This window comes from Falco naumanni, chromosome 8 (assembly GCF_017639655.2).
Source record: "Falco naumanni isolate bFalNau1 chromosome 8, bFalNau1.pat, whole genome shotgun sequence".
Taxonomy (NCBI): Eukaryota; Metazoa; Chordata; class Aves; order Falconiformes; family Falconidae; genus Falco; species Falco naumanni.
This window is the reverse complement of record NC_054061.1, coordinates 63,242,369-63,264,840: the sequence shown is the minus strand read 5'-3', so window position 1 is coordinate 63,264,840 and position 22,472 is coordinate 63,242,369. Positions and strand designations below refer to the sequence as shown.

At 36.4% G+C, this 22,472-nt stretch overlaps 1 protein-coding gene across 1 annotated transcript in view; it reads left to right on the top strand.

Moving 5' to 3' along the window:
* Positions 1-22,472, top strand: part of DNAH7 (dynein axonemal heavy chain 7) — a 111,913-nt gene that overhangs the window by 66,455 nt on the left and 22,986 nt on the right. The window contains exons 41-50 of the mRNA XM_040603717.1: positions 700-929; positions 2,005-2,335; positions 3,875-4,221; positions 5,426-5,606; positions 6,904-7,089; positions 9,161-9,324; positions 15,545-15,699; positions 16,613-16,803; positions 20,137-20,270; positions 20,939-21,274. Of these exons, the coding sequence (XP_040459651.1) occupies positions 700-929; positions 2,005-2,335; positions 3,875-4,221; positions 5,426-5,606; positions 6,904-7,089; positions 9,161-9,324; positions 15,545-15,699; positions 16,613-16,803; positions 20,137-20,270; positions 20,939-21,274 (2,255 nt within the window). The remainder of the gene's footprint in view (positions 1-699; positions 930-2,004; positions 2,336-3,874; positions 4,222-5,425; positions 5,607-6,903; positions 7,090-9,160; positions 9,325-15,544; positions 15,700-16,612; positions 16,804-20,136; positions 20,271-20,938; positions 21,275-22,472) is intronic.

Sequence of the window (22,472 nt, the reverse complement as noted above, 5' to 3'; positions counted from 1 at the left end):
GAATCGTTCTTACTGTAATAAAGGCTGGTATAGGCTGAATACAAAATCATCAAGAAAATAACTGTCTGGTTGCGGTATAAGAGTATAACTGAATGAACGTAGCACTGTGGACATGGCAAATTTAAATATGTAATGGTTTTTTTTCTATTACCAGGACTACCAGAATCTAGGTTGCCAAAAAGGTTTGAAACTGAAATACCTGTCAAAAATACAGACATGTTTTCATGCAGAATAGCAGATTTTTTCCCCACTACTCTGCATAAAACTATTCTATGTGTTATGTGCAAAAGACCTTAGAATATTTAAGATGTAGAATGTAATCATACAGAGAATCTGAAGAACTTAAATTTCATCAAGTTTTAAAATGTAGTACTGTATCTTTAATGGTTATTTTGAAAATGAAGAGCACGGACAGTTACACACACATATGGACATAATGAAAATCCAAAATTTTCCTTTTAGTGAGTGTTTCCATTGGATGAAATAAGACAGTGGGACTGAACTGAATCCCTAAGTAGTTCGGTCCTTTCCAGTTCTATTATTGTCCTATTTGATGATCTTTTTCATCATGAAGTCATTTCTCTGTGCCTCACTAACTTTATATATGAAATGGCGTAAATGTACCTTTTTGAAAAATGTTTTGAGATTTATGAGTGTGAAGTACTGAGTAAGAGAAGGGTATTTATTAATTTGTTTTAGACATGGCCAGAAGATGCATTAGAAGCTGTTGCTTCTCGCTTCTTGGAAGATGTTGAAATGTCAGAAGAAACTCGAAGTGGGTGTATTGAAATGTGTAAAAGCTTTCATACATCTACCATTGCTTTATCAGACTTATACCGTGCAGAGCTTCAAAGACACAACTATGTTACACCTACTTCATACTTGGAATTGATCTCCACTTTTAAAAGTCTACTTGAAAAGAAACGCATGTAAGGATTTATAATGTGACCTTTTCTAGAGGAACTCAAGTTCCTCAAAAATACTAATTTCTATTTCTTACAGCTAATCTGAACAAAACAAGTGAATTGTTTTTAGTTAATTTAAATTGACAGAATGGTGGATGGTTAAAATGTACTCTTGGGACACATGCTTCTTTATTGGACAAAAGGTCTGATGATGCTCTCAAAATATACATTAGGCCACTTCTAACATCCCTGGTGATGTTGCTACATGTTGTTTATCTATATTATGCTACCAGAGTAATTGATGCAGCCTGCTTTCTCTGTGGTTCTCTGGAGGATGCAGGGAAGATGACATCTGGGAAACCAGCTTCCAGATTGCTGGGTGTCGTTGGCTTGCTGGCACGGTTCAGTGGTCCCTGTGCAGAAAGGACCTCTGTATGCGTGTGCACATCTGTGTCTGTTCTATTCTCATGGCTGGGGAGGGAAAGTTCTTTTTTCTTTCCTCTCCTCATTGATAAGGTACTACGTAACAGTTAAGACAAGTGCTTAATTTGATCAACAGGCTGTGTGAAACACTGCCTGCAGCAAGAAATGCCAGGAGTAAAGGAATAGAGTTTTGAACGTAGTGATCCAATGTCTTTTGAATGTCCTGATTCTGACACTGTTGGCTGTCCCCAGAGCCATCCACATTCTGCTGCTAAAAATATTTTTCCCTATTACATTAATCCTATTTAAGCCTCACCTCAGCTAATAATCTTCATGAGTGTATCCCCACCTCCTTCCTCTCCTTTTCTTGTCTGTTACTATTGTGCCGTCTTGATTTTGTAGCTCCTGCTAACAAGAAGCTAAACAAACACTTATTTACCTATAAGTGACCACTTATTTATTTATATCCCAGTCTCTGAGTATACATGATAGAATAGTTCAGTGTATATGGCTCATGTAATTCCTGGTATGTTTATTAATTATTGAGCAAATCAGACAAGAATGGCAGAGCATTGGATTATTCAGAGCGGTGAGAAATTTGAAGAATGGATCCCAATGAATTAAGCGTTCAAGTACTTATAACATATGTTTATAATAAAGTACTATTTATTTACAGTAAGGTCATGAAAATGAAAAGAAGATATGAAGTTGGCTTGGAGAAACTGAACTCTGCTACATCTCAAATAGCCTTGATGCAGTCTGAGCTGGAGGCTCTGCAACCTCAGTTACGGGAAGCTAGCAAGCAGGTTGATGAGATGATGGTTGTAATTCAAAAAGAATCTTTGGAAGTAGCCAAAACTGAAAAAGTCGTGAAAGCTGATGAAGCTGTGGCAAATGAACAGGCTATGGCTGCAAAAGCTATCAAAGATGAGTGTGATGCTGACTTAGCACAAGCCATGCCTCGTTTAGAAAGTGCTCTGGCTGCCCTTGACACACTCACAGCACAGGTATGGCTAACAATGCATCTTTACGCACTGGAGAGGTATTCTGATCCACAAAAGCACGGAATATCTGCCTTTTCAGATTTTATGCTATACTTACACGGTTTTATAATTTAGAAACTTCTTGAAATCTTTCCGTTTTAAAAACCAAAATGTTATTCTCTCTTTATTTTCTAGTGAAAAAGGTGTAATGCTGAATTTTTGTGAACTACAAAATCAAATATTACTCTAGACATTTCAAAATTCAGCTATAAAAATATTTTGACTCAACAATTCAAAAGTTAGAAGATGTATGCATTTTTACTTCCTTATTCAGAACCTGCCAGCTTGTCGCTAGTGTAGTTAGTTTTTAGATCGAGTCTTTCAGAGTCTAGAAACTGAGGTTGAAATTCTGTGTCTCCCCACGTTAAGGGACCATCTCCGTAAGAGTAGGATCGTGTAGCAGTCACCTTCGGTTTTATGGCTAGTCAGGTGTTCTTTGCCTGGATAATGTTTTGCTCTTGGTGGGATGAAAGGAAGTCTCCTGGGTTGCAAGAGTGAGGCTGGGACTGACTATATGCTCCAGCTACTGTTGCTGTTCTAAAACTTTCAAGCTCTCACGTTCTAACACTCGTTGGCAAAATAAACATGAGAATGTAGAAATTCTTCAATTCATCGAGAGTACGTATTCTGAGAAAAGCTCTTAGAATATTTGAATTTCCATGCAGAGTTACTCTTTGGGAAGAGGAAGAGAGATTATTTTCCATAAATCTTTAGTTTACAAACCTTCTGCTTGATTAGTTTTACGTAGATGTGTAGAAGCATTTCATTATTTTATGTTACTATTCTATATTTGTTGTTAAAACTTTGCTTATACATTTCCTGCTATTACAATGTCAGTATCTCTTACCCAGTAGTTTGCTTCCTTTTAGCTGCCTCTTCCCTCGTTCAGCTTGATAGAGAGCTTAATAACTGACCAGAATACTAATTGATTTATTTTCTGTACTTGGAAAGCATACATCTTTAGTTCTGGATTGAAGGTAGTTTTTACCTTGTTATCTTAAATCTGCTAATCCAGTACTGATACGGTCCTGTAAGCTTGGAAGTACCATGTTAGAGGCTGAGCGGAAGGGTAGAGCAGGACGCTGGAACACCCGAACGCTGTGACTGAGGTGCAAAGCCTCTACTGAATTAGGAGCAGAAAAATACAGCTAAGAATGAGTTACAGATAAGAACTTTTTGTCTCATCCAAACTGATTATTGACTAGGTTTCAGATATTTTTATTTAGATGTGAGTGTTAGTTTAACCTGCATAGGACCTTAAAGAAAGGACTGGAAAGAACAGAAAAAAAAGAAATAAAAATTTTGCAAAAATAAAATCAATATGCAGGCTTGTGCTATGAACTTGAGATCATACTGTATTAAAATTGTCAAGTATAAGAATAACAAATTATATGGAGATGTATTATTTTGACATAAAAAGAGTTGTTATTTCTGTGATAATAGAAGAATTAATCTGCCTATTTTCAGAGCTCTAAAAGTGGGGGTTTCTGGTTATTTTTTAAGGATATTACAGTGATTAAGTCCATGAAGAGTCCTCCTGCTGGTGTCAAGCTTGTAATGGAAGCTATATGCATCCTTAAAGGCATCAAAGCAGATAGGATTCCAGATCCAACAGGTTCTGGAAGAAAAATTGAGGATTTCTGGGGTCCTGCTAAGAGACTTCTGGGGGACATAAGATTTCTTCAGTCTCTACATGAATATGACAAGGACAACATTCCCCCAGCTTACATGGCTACCATAAGAAAACAGTATCTTACAAATCCTGAGTTTGTACCAGACAAGATTCGAAATGCTTCCACGGCAGCAGAAGGTCTGTGCGAATGGGTCATAGCCATGGAGTTTTATGATAAGTAAGTATGTATATTAAAAAAAAAAAAAAAGTGATTAAAGATACCAGTTTATTTTGAAACCAAAAGAGATGTGAAATTATTTCTTACTAATGGGAAATTTGTGCAAACAAGCATCCATAAAGGGTTTGTTCCTGCAGGGTACCTGATGTTAAGATGTAGAGCCTTATTTTCAGTTCTGAATTTTTTAAGAAGGCATGGGGGCAACAATCTGTTCAGTTAGCAAATGAAGTTCACTTCCTTCGAGTGTTGCACTAAATAGAGGCATTACTGATAAGTCTTTGGAAGTTTCTGTTAACTGTATCAAGCCCAAAGGATGTTTTTTGTTAAACATTATATTTGATGCACTGAAAAAGTGTGCTGCTTTTTTATGGTATTTCCTAATTTGAAACACCTGGAACTCACATTTAACAGTACGTCAGCACTGGGGACTAAGGTCAACTTGCAAGTTGAAGGTTCAGTCACGGTAGGTCGTGCGTGCCTTCATTTGAGAGGACATTTTGTTACTTGACTAAAAGATTAGTAATTATTTGAGAACAACTATCAACATTACAAGTAACAATGTTAGAGAGAAAATTAACTAAAAAGGTGGACTTCAAAGGAGATCTGCAGCTTAGAGCAGTACAAGAGGGAATTAATTACGAGGCTAATACTTCTGAAATTCTCTTTCAGATGATACAGGGACATTCTAGCGTATTTTCTTGCTTGTTTTTGGAAAGATGAGCAATATGCTTCCAGTTACGTATTACTTGCAATATTCCCCTCACAAAAATCTCTCCCCTCAAAACTAGAAAATAGGTCCTTGGGTGTGAAAAGCTTTGCTTTTATTTTGTGTACACAGCTGGCTGTATGTATGTTACTTAATGTATATGATTATTTGTGTGTTTCTAATGGCACAAATCCATTATGGATTCTCAATTGTGATCAAATGGGGCACAGTTCAGAAGCATAAACCTTTTTGCTTTTAATTGTTACCTGTTACTACAGAAAAATGTGCAGAAGCTGCATAAATCAGTATCAGCACCGAAACAAGTGATTAAGTAAAAAACAATTGTCTTAAGATGCCATCAAATTATGAAATGAAATATTGCATGAGTTACTAAGTTGCTAGGTTTCGCTTCACCTTTCCTATGTTCATTTTTTAATAGTAACCGTAGAGTAAGTGTTTATCTTTCAGATGTTTAATTTCTTCTTTGACTTCATTTAGAGTGACAAAAGATGTTGCACCCAAAAAGCTAAAGCTGAATCAAGCTGAAGGAAAATTAAAGATTGCCATGGATGACCTAAGAAAGAAACAAGCAGACCTGAGGGAGGTTCAAGATAAATTGTCTGTACTCCAGCAGACGCTGGAATCCAAGAAACAAGAGAAGGCTGACTTGGAAAATCAGGTATATGATGCAAAAGAAGAACCATTGTTCTACAGATACCAGAAAAGTTATTTAAAATTTTCCGCTTTGTCAAATGGTATTTTTCCTTTTAACTGTCAATATGTTTGACAATCTGTACTTTTCAGATAACCAGTTTTTATTTTAATGTAATGGTTTTGAAGTTATAAATGACCAGAGCATGGGGAATAAATGCTTTAAAGTAATAGAAAATGTAGATGTTAAGGATTTATCAACTGATATCCGTCTCCTACATCCTCGCTCGTACCTGATTTCTTGTAAGGTGATAAATTTTCAATGATTGTACTAAGAGTTTGATTCATCTATAAACTTGCAAGTCAGTACATTTAAAGTTTTGAAAGTTTATTGATGTCTCCTGTGCTAATGCAATTTTGAGAATGTTTTTGGTGAACTCTGTTCTGACTGCTGAGTAGCTGTTATGTGTGCAGAAAGAGGCAACGCTGAGAAGGTGGGGGTTTTTTTGGTTTTGTTCAGTTTGGTTGTTTTTTAAGAGTTGCAGTACATCATCTTGAGCTTTTTTTTTTTACAAAAATAGTATCTGAATTAGAAATGGAGTCGTAATTCTTGTCTGTAGTTAAAGTCAGCTCTTTATGTGTTTCTTCTGCATCCTGATATGGTTTGGAAGTAGAAAGGAGGGATAAATTACACAGGCAGTTTGTTACTGTGGTGTAAATTGGCTGCTATGGTTACCAGGAGAGAGGGAGGATTGTAGCAGCAGCAGGAGTTGGCATCATTTTCCCCCTATCCCATGGCTGAAATGTGTCTCTACTAGATAGTAAAGGATCCTAACAGAGCTGGATTAAATTCCTGTTAAATCATATTTTTTTTGTTAGATTATAAACGTGCCTGGAAAGATGGCTGACAATAGACATGCAGATTATGTATTCATAAGGATGTTTTTTGCAGAAAAGAATGTACCTACTTTCATGAGACACTGATCTCTTTAAGGTGTTTTGTTTGTCTTATGACATGTAGATAATTTCTTTGACTGTTAGTATATCCCATGTCGCAGACAGAGCTGTTTTGAATGGCGTGTTTTGTCCTGGTCCATACTCCTTTATTTGGATGAAAATGTAACTGAATAGTTTACTGTGCTGGTACTGAGATTGCTTTTGTTCTTCAAACATTTCCATTATAATAAGAAGGTATTTTATTTCTATTTGGTGAAATTGCTTAAGAAAACATCTGCACAGGAAAGTAATCCTTGAATGCTTTAATATTTGTAAAATGTCTTTAAAGTGATCATGGAATATAATCAACCTTGGTTTTTTATTCTGAGGTTGACTTATGCAGCAAGAAGCTACAGCGAGCAGAACGGTTGATTGGTGGCCTTGGGGGGGAGAAATCTCGCTGGCATGAGAGTGCTTTGGAGCTGGGAAGGCAGTACGTCACTCTGACCGGGGATGTACTTATTTCATCGGGAATTGTGGCTTACCTAGGAGCCTTCACATCCAGCTACAGACAAGTAATACATACAGTCATTTTTGTCCCCGTGTTTTGTAATAATCTAGATTTTATTATTTTTTCTTTCTCATGTACAGTTCATATTTAAAAAAATATGTTTTAATAGGATTTGTAAGTGGAACTGAAGCTGTATTGTAGGATTTTGAGTTTTGTTTGTAAGACTCTTGGGGGAAAAAAAATTCATTCTACTGTAAAGTACTTCTGTGTAAAGCATGGAGTCCTTTGGTTACTTTCCTTCTCTAAAGCAATTGCTGGTAATTTTATACCTCATGGCTCTAGTTACTCCTCTTCCATTCAGTGGCTGAGTTCTCCTTAACTTCAAAAGAAAAAACAAATTAGCTACTATTTCAGCAGCAGCACCATTAAGCCAGTTCTGAAAGTGGAGTAATTCTGTACAAAAAGAGAGAAAAGATCTAGCAGCTCAATAACACAGCAGACTTGTGCTTGTAACTCTTAGTGAAATAAACGGAAGTTCTGAATGCAAACAGATTTTGACATGACAGCTGATTTTAGATATAGCACGTTTTGGATGTCAAAGTTACCTTGACTTTGAAAGTTTTTGAACACCGAAACCTGCCGCTGAATGCAGCTGAAGAAATCAATGCTGATTTCTTTTGAAAATCAGGTCCAGGGTATCAAAAATGGCTAAAAATTGAGAGAGAGAAAAAAAATGTACCTCATTTGAACATAGAATTTGATATAATCCTTATTTCCACTTTTCCCTCAATGTACATCCTCTGTCCGTTTTGCTTTAGAAATTTTTCGTACTGTTCTTTCAAGCAATTATTTTCTTCATAGTGTCAATGTTGTGATGTTACTATTTTAAAACTTTACAGAGTGAGAGTTTGTAGTGTGATTGTTTATAGTGTAAATAGATAGTCTGCATTTTTTACAATTCTGAATAACATAATTTTGAGAGCGTTCTCTGTTATGCTTATAACCTGCGTTGTGTATAATGCGTTTGGGTGGGTGGGGGTACTTTTGGTGAAACATGTTAAGGGGTCCTGAACCGTGTTCCAGGGAAGTGTAGATAGAGGTTCGGATGATATTCCTAAAAGGCAGAGACATCTGCATGATATTCACTACAAATGAACGTGCAGTGGCTTCATGGTTGCTTGTCCTGACGCTCACGATTGTGCAGACGCGTGCGTTAGGTATCTTTTTCAGAAACTGCTGGATAGCATAACCACGTTTGTGCAGTTCTTCATTTCACCTGCTGCTGCTGTGTTGGGGTTATTTCCCCCTGCAGTTTTCATAGGAGAAGTTGTTACAACATCTTTTGGAATATCAGCTTTGTTTTATGCAAATCGATGAACCCTTCATTCAGCACTCTGTGGATGTGTCCAGCTCTGGGACCATTTCCTTAAACACCACATGTCTGAGTTTTGTGGCTTGAGCCTTTGCCAGCTCATTTTTAGTTTAGAATACCACAGCATATTTCTTTGACCTTACACATAGCTTTTATAGAAGATTGTGCCCTTCTTACGAACATGCTATTTCTCTACAGTTTTGTTCTTTAGAAGCATTCTTCCTAGTGGAATATGCTTTTTGGTTTACATATTTAAATTTTGGGTCTTCATTATTATACAAACCTGTATAGTTTACACAACTGTAGTGAGTTAGATGATACAGAGAAGTGAAAAGCCACTCTAAATGATCGTTAAGTTGTTAAGTTTGGTGAAGTGCGGACAGATACTCATCATGTGTGCCCTGAGAGTTAAATAATGAAGATTTTAATTATTTTTTGTTGTTGTTGTTAGAATATGTGCATTTCTTCTACACTCATTTTACAGTATAGAAGACTACTGCTAAAATGGTAAATAAAATCATACCAAGGCTCTGATACCAGTTATATACAAATAAATGTGTATTTCATGTATAGGAATTGTATATGAAGGCATTTTTAGAGACGTTTTTAGACATTTTATACAGAAGGATGAGTTTCTTTCCATTTGACAATACAGTGATCTTGTATGTAGCAACTGTTAAGGAAAATAGGTTGAAAAATGTTGTTTGAAAATTTTGTGAATAGGCAGACTTCAGTTAATACTGTTTTTTTACTTCTTATCTAGATGCAAACTAAAGAGTGGGCATTGCTATGTAAAACAAAAGACATTCCTTGTTCTGATGATTTTTCCTTAACAAATACCCTGGGAGACCTAGTGGAGATCAGAGCTTGGAATATTGCTGGACTACCTTCTGACATGTTTTCTATTGATAATGGCATCATTATCTCGTAAGTAAATATATAGCTCTATATATATCTATGCATGTGTTTATATATATATATATATATATACACACTGAATAATTTTAATTAAATAGCTTCTTACAACATGCTTTTCAGTTGTTTCTTTGGTGACAGTTTTGTACTGTATATCCAGTTTAACAACCGGAGTTATAAAATGACTGTAATGTTTACATTTATGATAAATACTAATAATACTTTTTATAATGTAAAGTTTTTAAATCTGTGAATTCACTTCTCTCCTTTTTAACTCCTATGGATTCCTATAATGATACCTTCTCCCCCGTCCCCTCCTTTTTTTCTCCTGAACATGCTACACACTGCTCAGTTTAAGACATCCTAGAATGCTTCAGGAATAGAAGTTTGAGTACTATTCTTGCAGTATAATCAACAGTTACGGAAGTAATTCTCCTTTTAAAAAGCTAAAAGCTCTTCAATTTTTAAGAAATATGCTGGCATCAGTTGCTACCAAGAGGTGTTTCTGCAGAGGTACTGAAGATTATTTTGCTAATTTTTCTATGAGGGCCACACTTTTTCCCTAAGATGGCACTGGAAATACTATGGATAATGTCTTGATTACTTCTCTATAAACAGTTTTCCAGTTTATGTTGCCAGCTGGTAGGAGATTTTAATATTTAGGCTTGTAACATACTTAGCATGTAAAGCCCTGACATTTTGGAAGTATTGGTTTGTACACTGGCGAGCTGAATCTTTTATTTTGCTAGGACACAGTAACAAAACAACAAAAAAAGGCCTGTGTATATCTTCTAATGAAGGCAGTAAGGGAGGTGCAAAAAGCTAGAAAGGAGAGAATTTCTAGTCTCCCTTCTTACAGAGGATGATCCCCACCGTACGCTCCTGCCACTTTCTTCCTCTGTTTCTTGCCGTTTGTTCTGTGTACTTCTAAAGAACTTCTTGTTCTGTGTACTTCTAAACGGCTTCAGCAAGCAGCGGTGGGAGATGCCTGTCGTGCAGTAACCTCTGATTTCAGAAATGTGTGCTTTCACATCACTTTTGGCACGTGATGGTTAGATACGGGGTTAGATACTTGATGAAAGGTGAAAAGGTGTATCTGTACTGTTAACTTGGAGTCTGTTTTTTTCAGGGCCTCATTCCCCTAGCTAGCAATACTTTATACAGACCAGTCATTCCTAGGTCCCTTCTGGAGCAGGACAGCCTGGCATATTTCTAGACAAAAGCAGGGAGCTTTGGGGTTTGGGTTAGTGTAGGGACCTCTTTAACAGGCATTATGAGCGGGGCACCACAAAGTCGTCTTTGCATCTAGTCCAGTCCTCAAAGAACTTTAAGGAAAAAAAAAAAAAGTAAAATGTTAATTTATAGCAGAAAACTTGATTACATCTTTGGAATGCTGGAATTTTCTGAATTCTATTTATAGTTAAAAGCTTGGCAGTTGCAATTCTAGCTTCCTTACATTAAAATAATGTAGTTAGTATGACAATGGTCTTATCTCAAGTTGAAGAAAGTTCTGATAAGGAAAGAAGAATTTATTTTTCATTTTGAAATCCCTTTTTTGTTTTTAAATTTTCCCTTCTGTAATTATCTTAAGTTACATCCACATAAAATAGTTTGACTTTCTCTAGTAACACATTGTTTGATTGAAAACATTTTTTAAGTTCTGCATATTTAAAGATACTCTCATTCTTATTTGGAAAGCAAAACAAATTCTGAAATCGCAAAATTCCTCATAGACAGAAAACATGGATCCATGAATTCTGACTCTGATATTATTGCCTTCCGCTTTTAAGATGATTCTACATTCTTACGTGGTGGTCTAATACATGCATGTCTGTGTCTCTCATCAGTCACTAGAACTATGTCTGGGCAGAGGTATCTATCTGCTATCTGTCGGGTATCACAGTCAGTGCAGACATCAGTGAGTTGTATGACAGTGTGGAGCATGAGAACTAACCCTGTTAATGTTTTAACATCTAGAAATATCTCCAGCTCACTGGTGATCAGCTTTAGATTCACGTGCCTGCTGATGCCTGAGATACGTGTGGCACTGACAGCCGTGTGAAACGCAGAGCTGGGTGCTCGCAGTAGGCTAGGCTTTGTGACCTTGCACGAGCAGTTATGATTTTCCTTTGGCCTTGTGTTCGTTACGACCGTGAACAAAGAGCCCCTCGGTTCTGCCCAGTATGCTTGCTAGTGCGCTGCTGCTGACTTTCAGCTTTTAGGTTTTGCTCTTAGCACAGCTGAAGCGGAGTTGGCTGTGGAACAGCGCTGCGTTAGCTGCTTGTCTCTTTGTGATTGCTACTGTTTACTTCACGTCTGTTGGGTCTCTTTCCTGAATAATGAATAAATAATTCTTATAATTCTTTTCCATAGCCAGGTTAACAGTTTTCAAGTCTATGATAACGTGTACCTAACATTTATTTATGCATCTTTTTTATAGTACACTACTGCAGAAATTTACTAATACAAATCTTTAATTTTTGCTGCTGTTTACATGAAAATTCTTGTCTCTGAGGAGTCTGATGTTGTATAGCACAGGTGAATGGATACTTCTTTTATTGCAGAGTGAATGTTAAGGTGCACACATAGCTGAAATTGTATGTTATAGCGTTACCTTTTGGAAGCATAGATATGTGGATAATATTTCAGCTTTGGCAACTGGACAGCTGACAAAGTGCAAAATGAAACACATAAGACAAAAACAAGGCACTAGCTGAAGGACCTCAGTGTACTGTCCTTTGACTTTAAAAATTGGCATTGATTGTACTTCTGGAAGCAAAGCTGCTTATTGAAGTCAGAAGATATATGCTGGTATTATGATTCTGTATGTAACTTAGTGATACAGTAATTACTTTAAAAATTCAATCACTCAGACTAAACAGTTGGCAAATGTTAATGAATTCAACACTTCTGTGGTACATCCTAACATTTCACTTCTATAAAGCTTTGATCAAAATTCTCTTTGAACTAATGGAAAGATGATTAGCATTTTAAAACTAAATAATGATAGCTTTTAATTTTGAAATGTGAGATAGAATCTACCTCAAATTGTTGATACCTGTTGTGTCTGTAGTTACGAGTTTATGGCCAGATTAATTTTGTATTAGGACCCCAGGTACCATATAAAACGCAGCTCTTAACTTTTTATAACAACAACTTTTTTTAAAAAAAAAACAGAATTAGAGAGCTGTTAAAGGATAATTTGCAAACATGTACACAGTGACTGCTTATGCATTCCCATCAATGAAGAATTATTTTATCATTGATGAAAGCTATGTGTGTTTGGCTGTTATTAGAGAACCACTCTTCAGTTATTCAGTCTTAAGTATTTCATTTCTGTTACACAGTAAGTCTGAAATAAGATATGCTGAAAATAATACCTGCATGAAACTTTGAAGTGATTAAGGAAAGAAATACATACTACTGGTTTCTCAAATATTAAATGCCTGTTTTAAAATTAGCAAATTTATTATGAGCAAATCTGTTTTAGAATGTGTTTGATGTGTAAGTTTACTGTGTTCAGTTTACTGTTTGTAGCTGCTGTGTCACCTTGTATCACCTTACTCTTAAATTAAATCACCTGGCTGTGTATCCCTTGGGTCTCCTTTTGGGTTCTCATAAGCAACTGAGCCGCCAAGGGATGTGGGAGCCCAGCGATTCTTTCAGTGTGCTTTGGATCCCTTGGTGAACACTGGTACCTACTGTGAGATCACCTTCTAAGACTGGAGATGCTACTGCCTTCTCTGACAGGTGTTGGGATTTCAAACCTTCTCTTTGCTTCTCTAGACCTACCGTGTTTCCAAATTTGCCCTTGTCTGTGTTTATGAAATTATTCAAATACTTGTAACTTTACAAAGCCCACATTTTAATTTTCTTCATGTCTGCTTAGATACCACCCTGTCCTGGTGGGTTACAAATGCATTTCCTGAATCTTTCAAGGTATTTTGCCTGTGAAAGCTTTCTTCATTCGTGGGTAGGCTGGACAGGGTCCCTTCCAGATGACCCGTTTTCCTAAATCATTCTACAAGGGAGAAGAAAGCCATCTGCCTTCAGCTGGTGAATGGTCACTCCCAAGCCCAAGTGGTTATCCGTAACACAGAAGGGACCTCTGGAGCATCCCATGTATAATCCCAGGCTACTGCCACACATGGTACATTTCCAAAACTTGTGCTCCTAAATCTCTGCTGTCTTGCTTCTGCAATCTCCATTTTCAGTCCAAAGAACCTGAGGTGCTTGTGCTCCCTGCCTCCATATGTACTCCTTGTTCTAAGGGATCACGTTTATTTGGGCACATTTTACTGTGCAGAGATTCTGCAAGCAGGACCAGTCACGATTTCAGAGTTCAGAATTACCTTTTCACCAAGCCACGTACATGATAGGACTAACACTGCTGAGCTAAACCTCATAGCTGCATCCAGAACACTGCGAGTTTGTGCTGGCCAGAGGGCTGACCCTGCGTCGGGGATGCTGGTCTCTGTAGCGTCTTGGAAGGTTCTGGTTCTTCAGCTTGCCCAGCTGCCAGATCTGACAGCCGTTGCCAAAAAAATAAAAAAACAATCTCTGCTTTTTTCTTCTTTCCAAAGTTCCATAACTTCTTGTGAGTCCCAAGCAACCAACTTCCCTTTCAGCTTGTTTTCACTCTCTAGATCTTGCATAGTTTTGCTTATCTAGTCTCTCTCAGCTGGTATTTTTTCGGTAGTGATAATCCAATCGCACAGCTGCGCCTCACAGACCTGCACCCGGGTCCCGGTGGCTGGACCCCTGGGTTGAGGGCTGCACGCTTCTTGTTGTGTGGTGGTACATTTACATGCCCAAAATAGGCCTTACAACTATGCTTGGTCCCTAGTAAGAACTTTGTGGAATAGAGATTGTAACAGAGAATGTAAAGGATTTTTCTCTCTTAAAGTGTGCTTTGCCTGTTTTCAAATGACTCTCTTGAAAGGGGGTTGTAACGTGTCGCACACGTTTGCCCACCAGCAGCCTCGAAACTGAAGTGTGCGAGGAGCGAGGCTGCCGGAGCGAAGTTTGTCTAAGCACGGTCTCTTAGAACTTACACTGTATCTACAACTACTTGCTCTGTACCTTTTTCTAATACAAGGGTTATCACCTTCTGTTGAAAATTTATGGAAAGCTTTAATAAAACATCGTCTTTTCTAAGAAGAGGTATATTTGAAGATCAGACAAAAATGAGACTGTTTTAACTTAATTGCATACATTTCATCTTTTTCAGTATCTTAAAGGAAAATAAGAAAACAGATGCAGACATGTTTACATTGTGTTTTATCTGTGAATCAGAATTTTTCAAGAGAGATAGGTTCAATTTTAAAAAAATTATTAATGATAAATAATATGCCAGTGTCATTGTGCGAAAGCTAACTTCTAATGATGATAGAGGCCACAGAAGTAGTCTGAAAGATTTCTTTTTCCTGGAAAAAACCAGGAAAAAAACCTGGAAAAAAAGATATTGCTCTTTTTTCCTTCCAGTAGCAGACTGTATTATATCTCCTAACCAACTGGGATCTGACTGGGCCCCTTGATGCAGATTTTTAGGACCACATTGATTTTTGAATTCTCACTTCTGCCTGCTTAGATGTTTGTGTTTTTTTTAATTTAGGTGGTTATTGCTGTAATTGTAATTGACCATTGAAGTGTGTCACTAGTCTTAGATATCTTGGTAATGTAACTACATGTGGTAGAGAATACTGTAAAAAAATCTGTGAAATAGTTACTAAGTCCGCCAAAAATAAAATCCAGAAGTTCTTTTGTCCATTGCTGCTTAAGGATTAAAAGCTTATATATTTCCCTTTAACTCTAAAATGTCTCTTTAGTGGAAAATTCTGTTGGTTTTCACTTGAAAATGCTCACTTATGCATATGACGGTATTAAAGCTGTTTATTGTTTAAAATTTCAAAACTTTTATTTTCCAAAATATTTTTATTTTGAAAGTGTTATAAAATTAAATGTGATTAAACTTTCTAGGAAGTAAGGAGTCTTATTCTAAGAACTTTCTTTGAAAGTAATTATTTTTTTTTTAAACAGAGAACTTTAAGATTCATCTAACTACTCTTAAATTCATCAAAGATTATACCTGAGTATGTGCCCTACTACGATTTCATACTGACATGCTTTTATTTTAATGAAAAAAGGGAATAAATTGCCTTAAGATGTACCTTGAGGTAAACTTTTGAAGAGCTTGTATGTCCGTTCTGAAAGTTTGTATTTCTCCCTTCAGTAATGCAAGAAGATGGCCTCTGATGATAGATCCTCAGGGTCAAGCAAATAAATGGATAAAGAACATGGAAAAAGCCAATAGTTTGCATATAATCAAACTCAGCGACCCTCAGTTTGTTACAACACTGGAAAATTGCATTCAGTTTGGCAGTCCTGGTAGGTTAATTGCTAATGAAAGTGCAAATTACAGGAGAGCCTGGAGGGGGCACAATTAGCTAAAAAATGAAGCTCCAGTGAGTATCAAACCTCATAGTTAAGGAAAACAGCAAAAAAAAATTTCTTGTTTTGAATCAAATTAGTACTACAGTAATTGAAGTAATCACCCCAGGTTATAAGTTACTTCAGCACAATATAATATTCAGTTCAACTTTTAATTGCTTTATGAGATTTGCCATTTCTTTGTTTTCGTGTTACAATAATCTTATTTCTAAAAAGTAATGCTGGTTTTATTTGGCTTTTCAAGAGTATAAATACCAGATTGCTAGGCTGTGATCATTCACAATTCTTGTATTCTCTGTAGAATCTTTATTGCAAGTAGTCTTATTACTCTCAAACAGAAATAAATTAATGAAACACATTGCTACAACTCCAGCTATTTTTCGGTGGCTAACTGGACTACATGTAAAGAAAGTGTTTGGGGGTTTTTATTCTCCATTATTTCTTTTTTGATTTTGACAATCTCATATGCTTACAGTGAAAATTGAAGCAGACTTAGTTACCCCCCGTGACTTCTGTGGCATGTACCATTTGGTTTGCTACTTCCCTTTTAAAAATGGTATCCTTAAACTGCTGTTCTAAGCCATTGGCAGCAGTAACGGTGATAGCCTTTTAGTTGCTTTTTTTGCAAATTGACATAATGTTAGGAAAATAAATTAAAGGTACATTTCTTTGATTTAGTTTTCAGTCAGCTGAGCACTCTTAATAAACATTAACCATATCTCTAGATATTGCTCAGTTAATGATTTTACTGTTTGCACACTGTAAATACCCATTATACATATATATTGTAAAGAACAATCAGTACTATGAATGCCTATAAAGTCCTACTAATTCTTATGTTATTTTGAAGTGCTACTGGAGAATGTTGGAGAAGAACTTGATCCTATCCTAGAGCCACTTTTGCTCAAACAGACATTTAAGCAGTCAGGGATTATATGCATGTGCCTTGGGGACTCCACTATCGAGTATGCTCCTGAATTCCGCTTTTACATTACAACTAAGTTGAGAAATCCACATTATCTTCCTGAAACATCTGTTAAGGTAAGAATTTTGAAAATGAATGTACAGTTCTGTTTTAATTTTAAAATGGTTCCTTGGCGAAAACCAGGGAAGAATTTCTGGCATTTGTTTATTCCTCCTCCCCTGCCAACACTGGAGGTATTTTTATGCTACTGGAAGACTGGTATCATCTTAGAAGTGTTGACATTTCTCATATCTAATGCTTCACCTTGCATTCTTTCGTACTGTCAGGAATTTCTTTAATTAATTATCACCCTTCCCAGTCTGTATCTCCTGATGCTATTTAGTCACCTTTCATAATAAAAAATATTTACGAGGACTTAATATCAGAGTCACCTCACATGCAAACTCTGTATTACACTTTCATATTCACAGTTTTGATCTCTAGTATAGTTAGAGACAAAAGTCTGAGAAATTCCTGGCATTGTGCCTTGATTAGAACTAAAATATATTTTTATAAATGTATATATAAATACATCTATAAATATAAACATTTTTATAACTAAAATATATTTACAGATGTATATATTTGGTAACTATAGCTATTCTTATTTTTGTATGTTAGGACAACAAAAAGGTAGTTTCTTGCTTTGAAGAATAAAATTTGTGGGTTAGTCTTTGAAGTTGTTTGGGAGATATATTCCCTCTTTACTATTCTCTTTGAAGAACCGTTTATAGAAAAGTAGTGCAAATTTGCACTTCCATTAAACATAGACCACAGTGATACACAAAACCTTGAAATCAAAACATTTTAAACTATTATGATAGTAAAATGGAACAGTACATTGTTTCAGCAATGAAGGAGAAGTGATACAGGAAAAATGGACAAAAATTAATGAAATGGAATAACTTTTGTTCATTTCAATGCACATCAAATCAGCTAGACATTGATCTTTTATCGAAGAAGGTAATTAGCTGCATGCTCAGGAAAATGGATAAAATATGAAAGGAAGATAAGATCCAAAAGTTTTATTCTTAGAGCACGTATACATTTAAAAGCTGGATGAAGGTTCTTTCCTAGGAAAAGTTTATTTAACAGACAATTAAAATCTCCTAGTTGCCAATCAACAGTCAATATGTTGTTCTTTTTTTCCTTCCCTCAGAATATAAAGTTTCTAGAGATGACTCTTCTCTAGTCACCCATGCAGTCAGACATAGAATGTTAATTTCTCTAATGAGGAGCAGTTGCTTCATGACATGGCTGGGTATACTGCCAGCTGCACCACAGGCTGCTGAGCTACCAGAGTAAGGTGGCTCACGTACAGGGAGCAGGAGGCAGAAAAGTAGTATCTCAATGCCTTGGTCTGAAGCTAGTTCTGATATCCATTGGTGAATTTGTCCCGAGGATTATTCAGGAGCTAGCTAATGAAATGAGTCCAGGGAAAATGTTAATTGGTGTGGTTAATGTATCATACTGAAATCTGATGTGCCTTACCTAGTGAAGCCTGCAAAGTGACGTTAGGTCATAGATTCAGATGTATCTACACTACATAGGTAAGTATTTGCAGTGAGTAGCTTTTTTTTTGTTTGTTTCCAAAATTATTGATCAAATGTTGTATAAACCACCAAAAAAAAAAAATCAGATGATTTTCCGCACTGCTGCGGGAAAGGTGAACTTACTCCTGTCCATAGCAAATACTCTGTCCCTCAGGGACCAAGGAGAAACATAGCCTGTAGGCATCAGTTAGTGCTAGACCTCTGAGGTTCTAACGCCTGAGCCAGGCCACCTCCAGAGCATGGCAGCTCCCACGGGAAGCTAAGTCGTAACTGTTTATTGTTAATGTTGTTAACTTCTTGCTTGGAGCTGAGCAGTCGCGCTTTTAGATAACCACTGGTCTTTGATTAGAGTAATGGCCTGTTATGTTGATGAAGGAAAATGCAGCCCATAGAACACCTGAAACATTAGGTCCCTCTTACGTTTTTCCATTACTGAAGTTGTTAAATAACATGAAGAAGTGGGCCATTTGTGAAATCTTACTGATTCTTAGTGTCATATAGAACTGAACCTCGTCTCAAAATTCCTGTCTGAAGGAACAGTGTGCTATTCAATCTGCTCTCAATTTTTTTTCAGTTGAGGCTTACTGTAACAAAAAATATTAGTGATGTATTTTAAGAAAGTTAAAATACTACCCCTCCTAACTTTACAAGCAAAGCTCATGAATAAAAGCCTCAAGTATTTGGACACCTTTCAGGTGTTATTAGTGGCAGAAGCAGATCAAGACAAAGTAACTTCACAGGCATTCCATATTCTCACTGATCACTATGTTCAAGGCAAATGTTCTTCTGAAACACAAGTCACTGATACCTGTACCCAACAAAAAATCCCAAAGAGAATCTGTAGTCACTATTACATTAATTAAAACCAGTACTTTCATCAGTCTTGATGATCGATAAGTAGATTATTTTGGTTTTGAAGTCAAACTGCATCAAACTGTTTTCTAGCCTTCTGCTGGTAATGTGTTCCTTCCCTTTCTCACATAGAATATTGTACGTTTCCATCAATTCTTCAGCAGGACTGTGTGGGTTTTTCTGGATTTGTTATAAATATGTCATGGGATTGGAATTCTTTTAAACATTTTTTTTTTCCCAGTCACTTATTTTCTCATGAAAAAGAGAACATGATGCTATCCTAATTCTAGGATACAAATATCCCTGTAATAACACCACAAATTGCATGTGAACGAGGCCATTAAAGAGAGAAAACATACATGACAGAGGCAATCGTAGTTTGAAGCACAACTTTGGCATGTATGTTACCACTTTCTTTATGAAAGCCGCAAAAATGTTATGGGTGGAAAGCTTGTAAACACCGTAAACCGTGATCTGCCTGGTCTTTATCTTAATTTTTGCAAAATACTGTGCCAGCATCCCCTTTGTGCTGGGTTGTTCAGCTGGAGCAATTCTGGAAAACAAACAATATCAAATTTATTTACAAAATCTGTACATTAAGTTGAATCTTCCATTCATAGAAGTACTGCTTTCTCTGTGAAGGCTGCTTGATGCATACAGGTGCCAAATGGGCAATACCCCTCCTGCATGTAGATGTGCCGATTCACGTTATATGGACCAATCACCTGAAGCACTGATATTCAAAGTTTCAGTGTAATTTTGAGGAACAGAAAGAAATTCTATAGGTTCTTGTCACATCTCCTTTATGGTTAGCTTTCTGGGTTAATCTTCGAGTTAGCTTTCCAACGCATCACCTTAAACCCTCAGCTAGACTTCGTTTGCTCTCAGAGTTTGGTTGAGCATATTATGTGACATAATACAAACCTCATCTTGTAAATGAAGAAGCATTTTAATTGCATCTGACTGTAATTATGCTATCTTTCAAAAAAATATTTCTTCTAACAGGTAACATTACTGAACTTCATGATAACTTCAGAAGGAATGCAGGATCAGCTGCTTGGAATTGTAGTTGCAAGAGAAAGGCCAGATCTTGAAGAAGAAAAACAAGCCCTCATCCTTCAAGGGGCTGAGAATAAAAGGTATCAAGATAACTTCCCTTCCTAGGGGTAGAAGCAGGTTGTAGTTAAAGGAAATGCAATCACGGGAAATACATTTCAGAGACCAGTGTTTTGTTTGGTTTAACTGGAAGCTCAAGAGTGCTATTTTTGAAGGCCCAGACTTAGGCTTCTCTTTGGTTTTTGGGCCGATTTGGATGCATGCTCTTACTCGTATTCCTGCTGGTTGGGCCTTTCTTCTTCTGACACGGTGTCCTGTTTCTGGGAATATGAGAGAATGTTAAAGAGCTGAATGGCAGGTTGTGTAATTACAAAATGTGACTCTTGATCCTGTCCTCTGTTTTTATGCATCCCTTCCATAATGTCGGCATGTGATTTGCTACCCTCACAAATTTTGATCAGGTTGTGTTTCAGAAATATTTTCATTGTGTACAAAGGTATCTTTCTCCGTGGGTCAAAGCACGAAATATGCAGTATTCAAAGCGGTTTGTCACTTCCTTCCTTTGCCATCCATTTTTAGCCTGAAAGTGGATAATTTATTCAGAAATTTAAGAGGATGTTCAGTAAGAAAAAAAGGTTTTGTTATGTATGTTGCATGCCATGAATAGAATCTACACGTTGTCTTGTTTTATAGAAGCTAACGGAAAACAGCTGTAACTCTCACACATGAAAAATCTTGTATATTATTTTAGGCAGCTGAAAGAAATAGAAGACAAGATTTTAGAAGTTCTTTCAGCCTCAGAAGGAAATATTTTGGAGGATGAAACTGCTATCAAGATACTGTCTTCTTCCAAAGTTCTGGCTAATGAGATTTCTGAAAAGCAAGCTATAGCTGAAGAGACAGAAAAGAAGATTGATGCTGCTCGTATGGGCTATCGTCCTATTGCTATCCATTCGTCAATCTTGTTTTTTTCTGTTGCTGATCTAGCCAACATTGAGCCAATGTACCAGTATTCACTCATGTGGTTTATTAACCTTTTCATCATGTCTATAGATAATTCAGAACAATCAGAATCTTTACAAACAAGGTAAGAGCAATAATTCACCATTTGTAATTGGTGACATATAGCTACCACAGAAACGCTACAGTCATTTCTCCAAAGTGTATAGTCTCAGGCACTGCATTTAGGAAATTACTTTTTTTTTTTGGTACAGAACTATGTCAGATATTTTTCTGGAAAATAATTTACTCACAGTATCAAAATGGCACAGTGTATTACAAGTGCTACATATTCTAATATTTCTATGTAGTAATTGGTACCTCAAGTTGTGTGTGAAATGGCAAAGTATCAGTTAGATAAGAATGGTCCACTTGCTTTGATTTTATGTTTGATGTAGTGACTTTGTATGTCTTCAAGAAGCAGACAGGAAACTTCCACGTAACTTACGAGAGAGAGTGAAGTCTTGTGACTGGGGCTTTTGGCTGTAGAGTGTGCAAGGCAGTAATTATTAACCCAATCATTTACTTTTTTTATTATTGTTTTATACTTAAGGTGTCCCTCCCTCTTCCAACTTGTTCATGAGAACAGGAGAAACTGCAAGCTTTAATGATCTGAGTTTTATTTTACATGTGATGGACCTCACAATTGTGGTCGTGTTAGGATTATTCAAAATTCAAGTGAATTATCTACACACAGATTGTTTAAAGAAAGGGTTTTTTCAGTGTTTTATTACTTCAGTTACTAAATTCTACTTAGTGGCTTTATTTCATCTTCAAATCCTGGAGTATTGCCTCTATTACTTAGCTACTTGCCTGTTCATCAAATGAGCAAAGGATGGGAGAGGGAAAGTACTCTCCCAGTTTCTATATATAGAATTTTTCTACTTAATATTGCAAATGGCAATTTCTGAATTATTCATTACTGTCCATATTTTATTTGAATAGTGTTTAGTGTTCATTTTAGTGGCATACTGGTTATGAAGATTATTTTTTCATTAGAATTTAGTTAAGGTCTGGGCAATCTTAAGTCCAGCATAACTTTTATCAAAGATGTAGCTACTAATCATTTAAGTCAGACCTTAGTATTTTGGTATCATATTTGGAACTACATTCAAGGTAGCCTTTTATCAATAAGGCAATCTGTGTTCTATAAACCTAGCTCTTTGACTTTAAATATTAATCTTTCGTATCTCAAAAAAAAACCCCCTCCTGTATGCCTAAAGTAAAGTAAGCAATAAATAATCTCATTTTGATTCAGAACCTTTCTGTCAGCACAGATAGAAAGA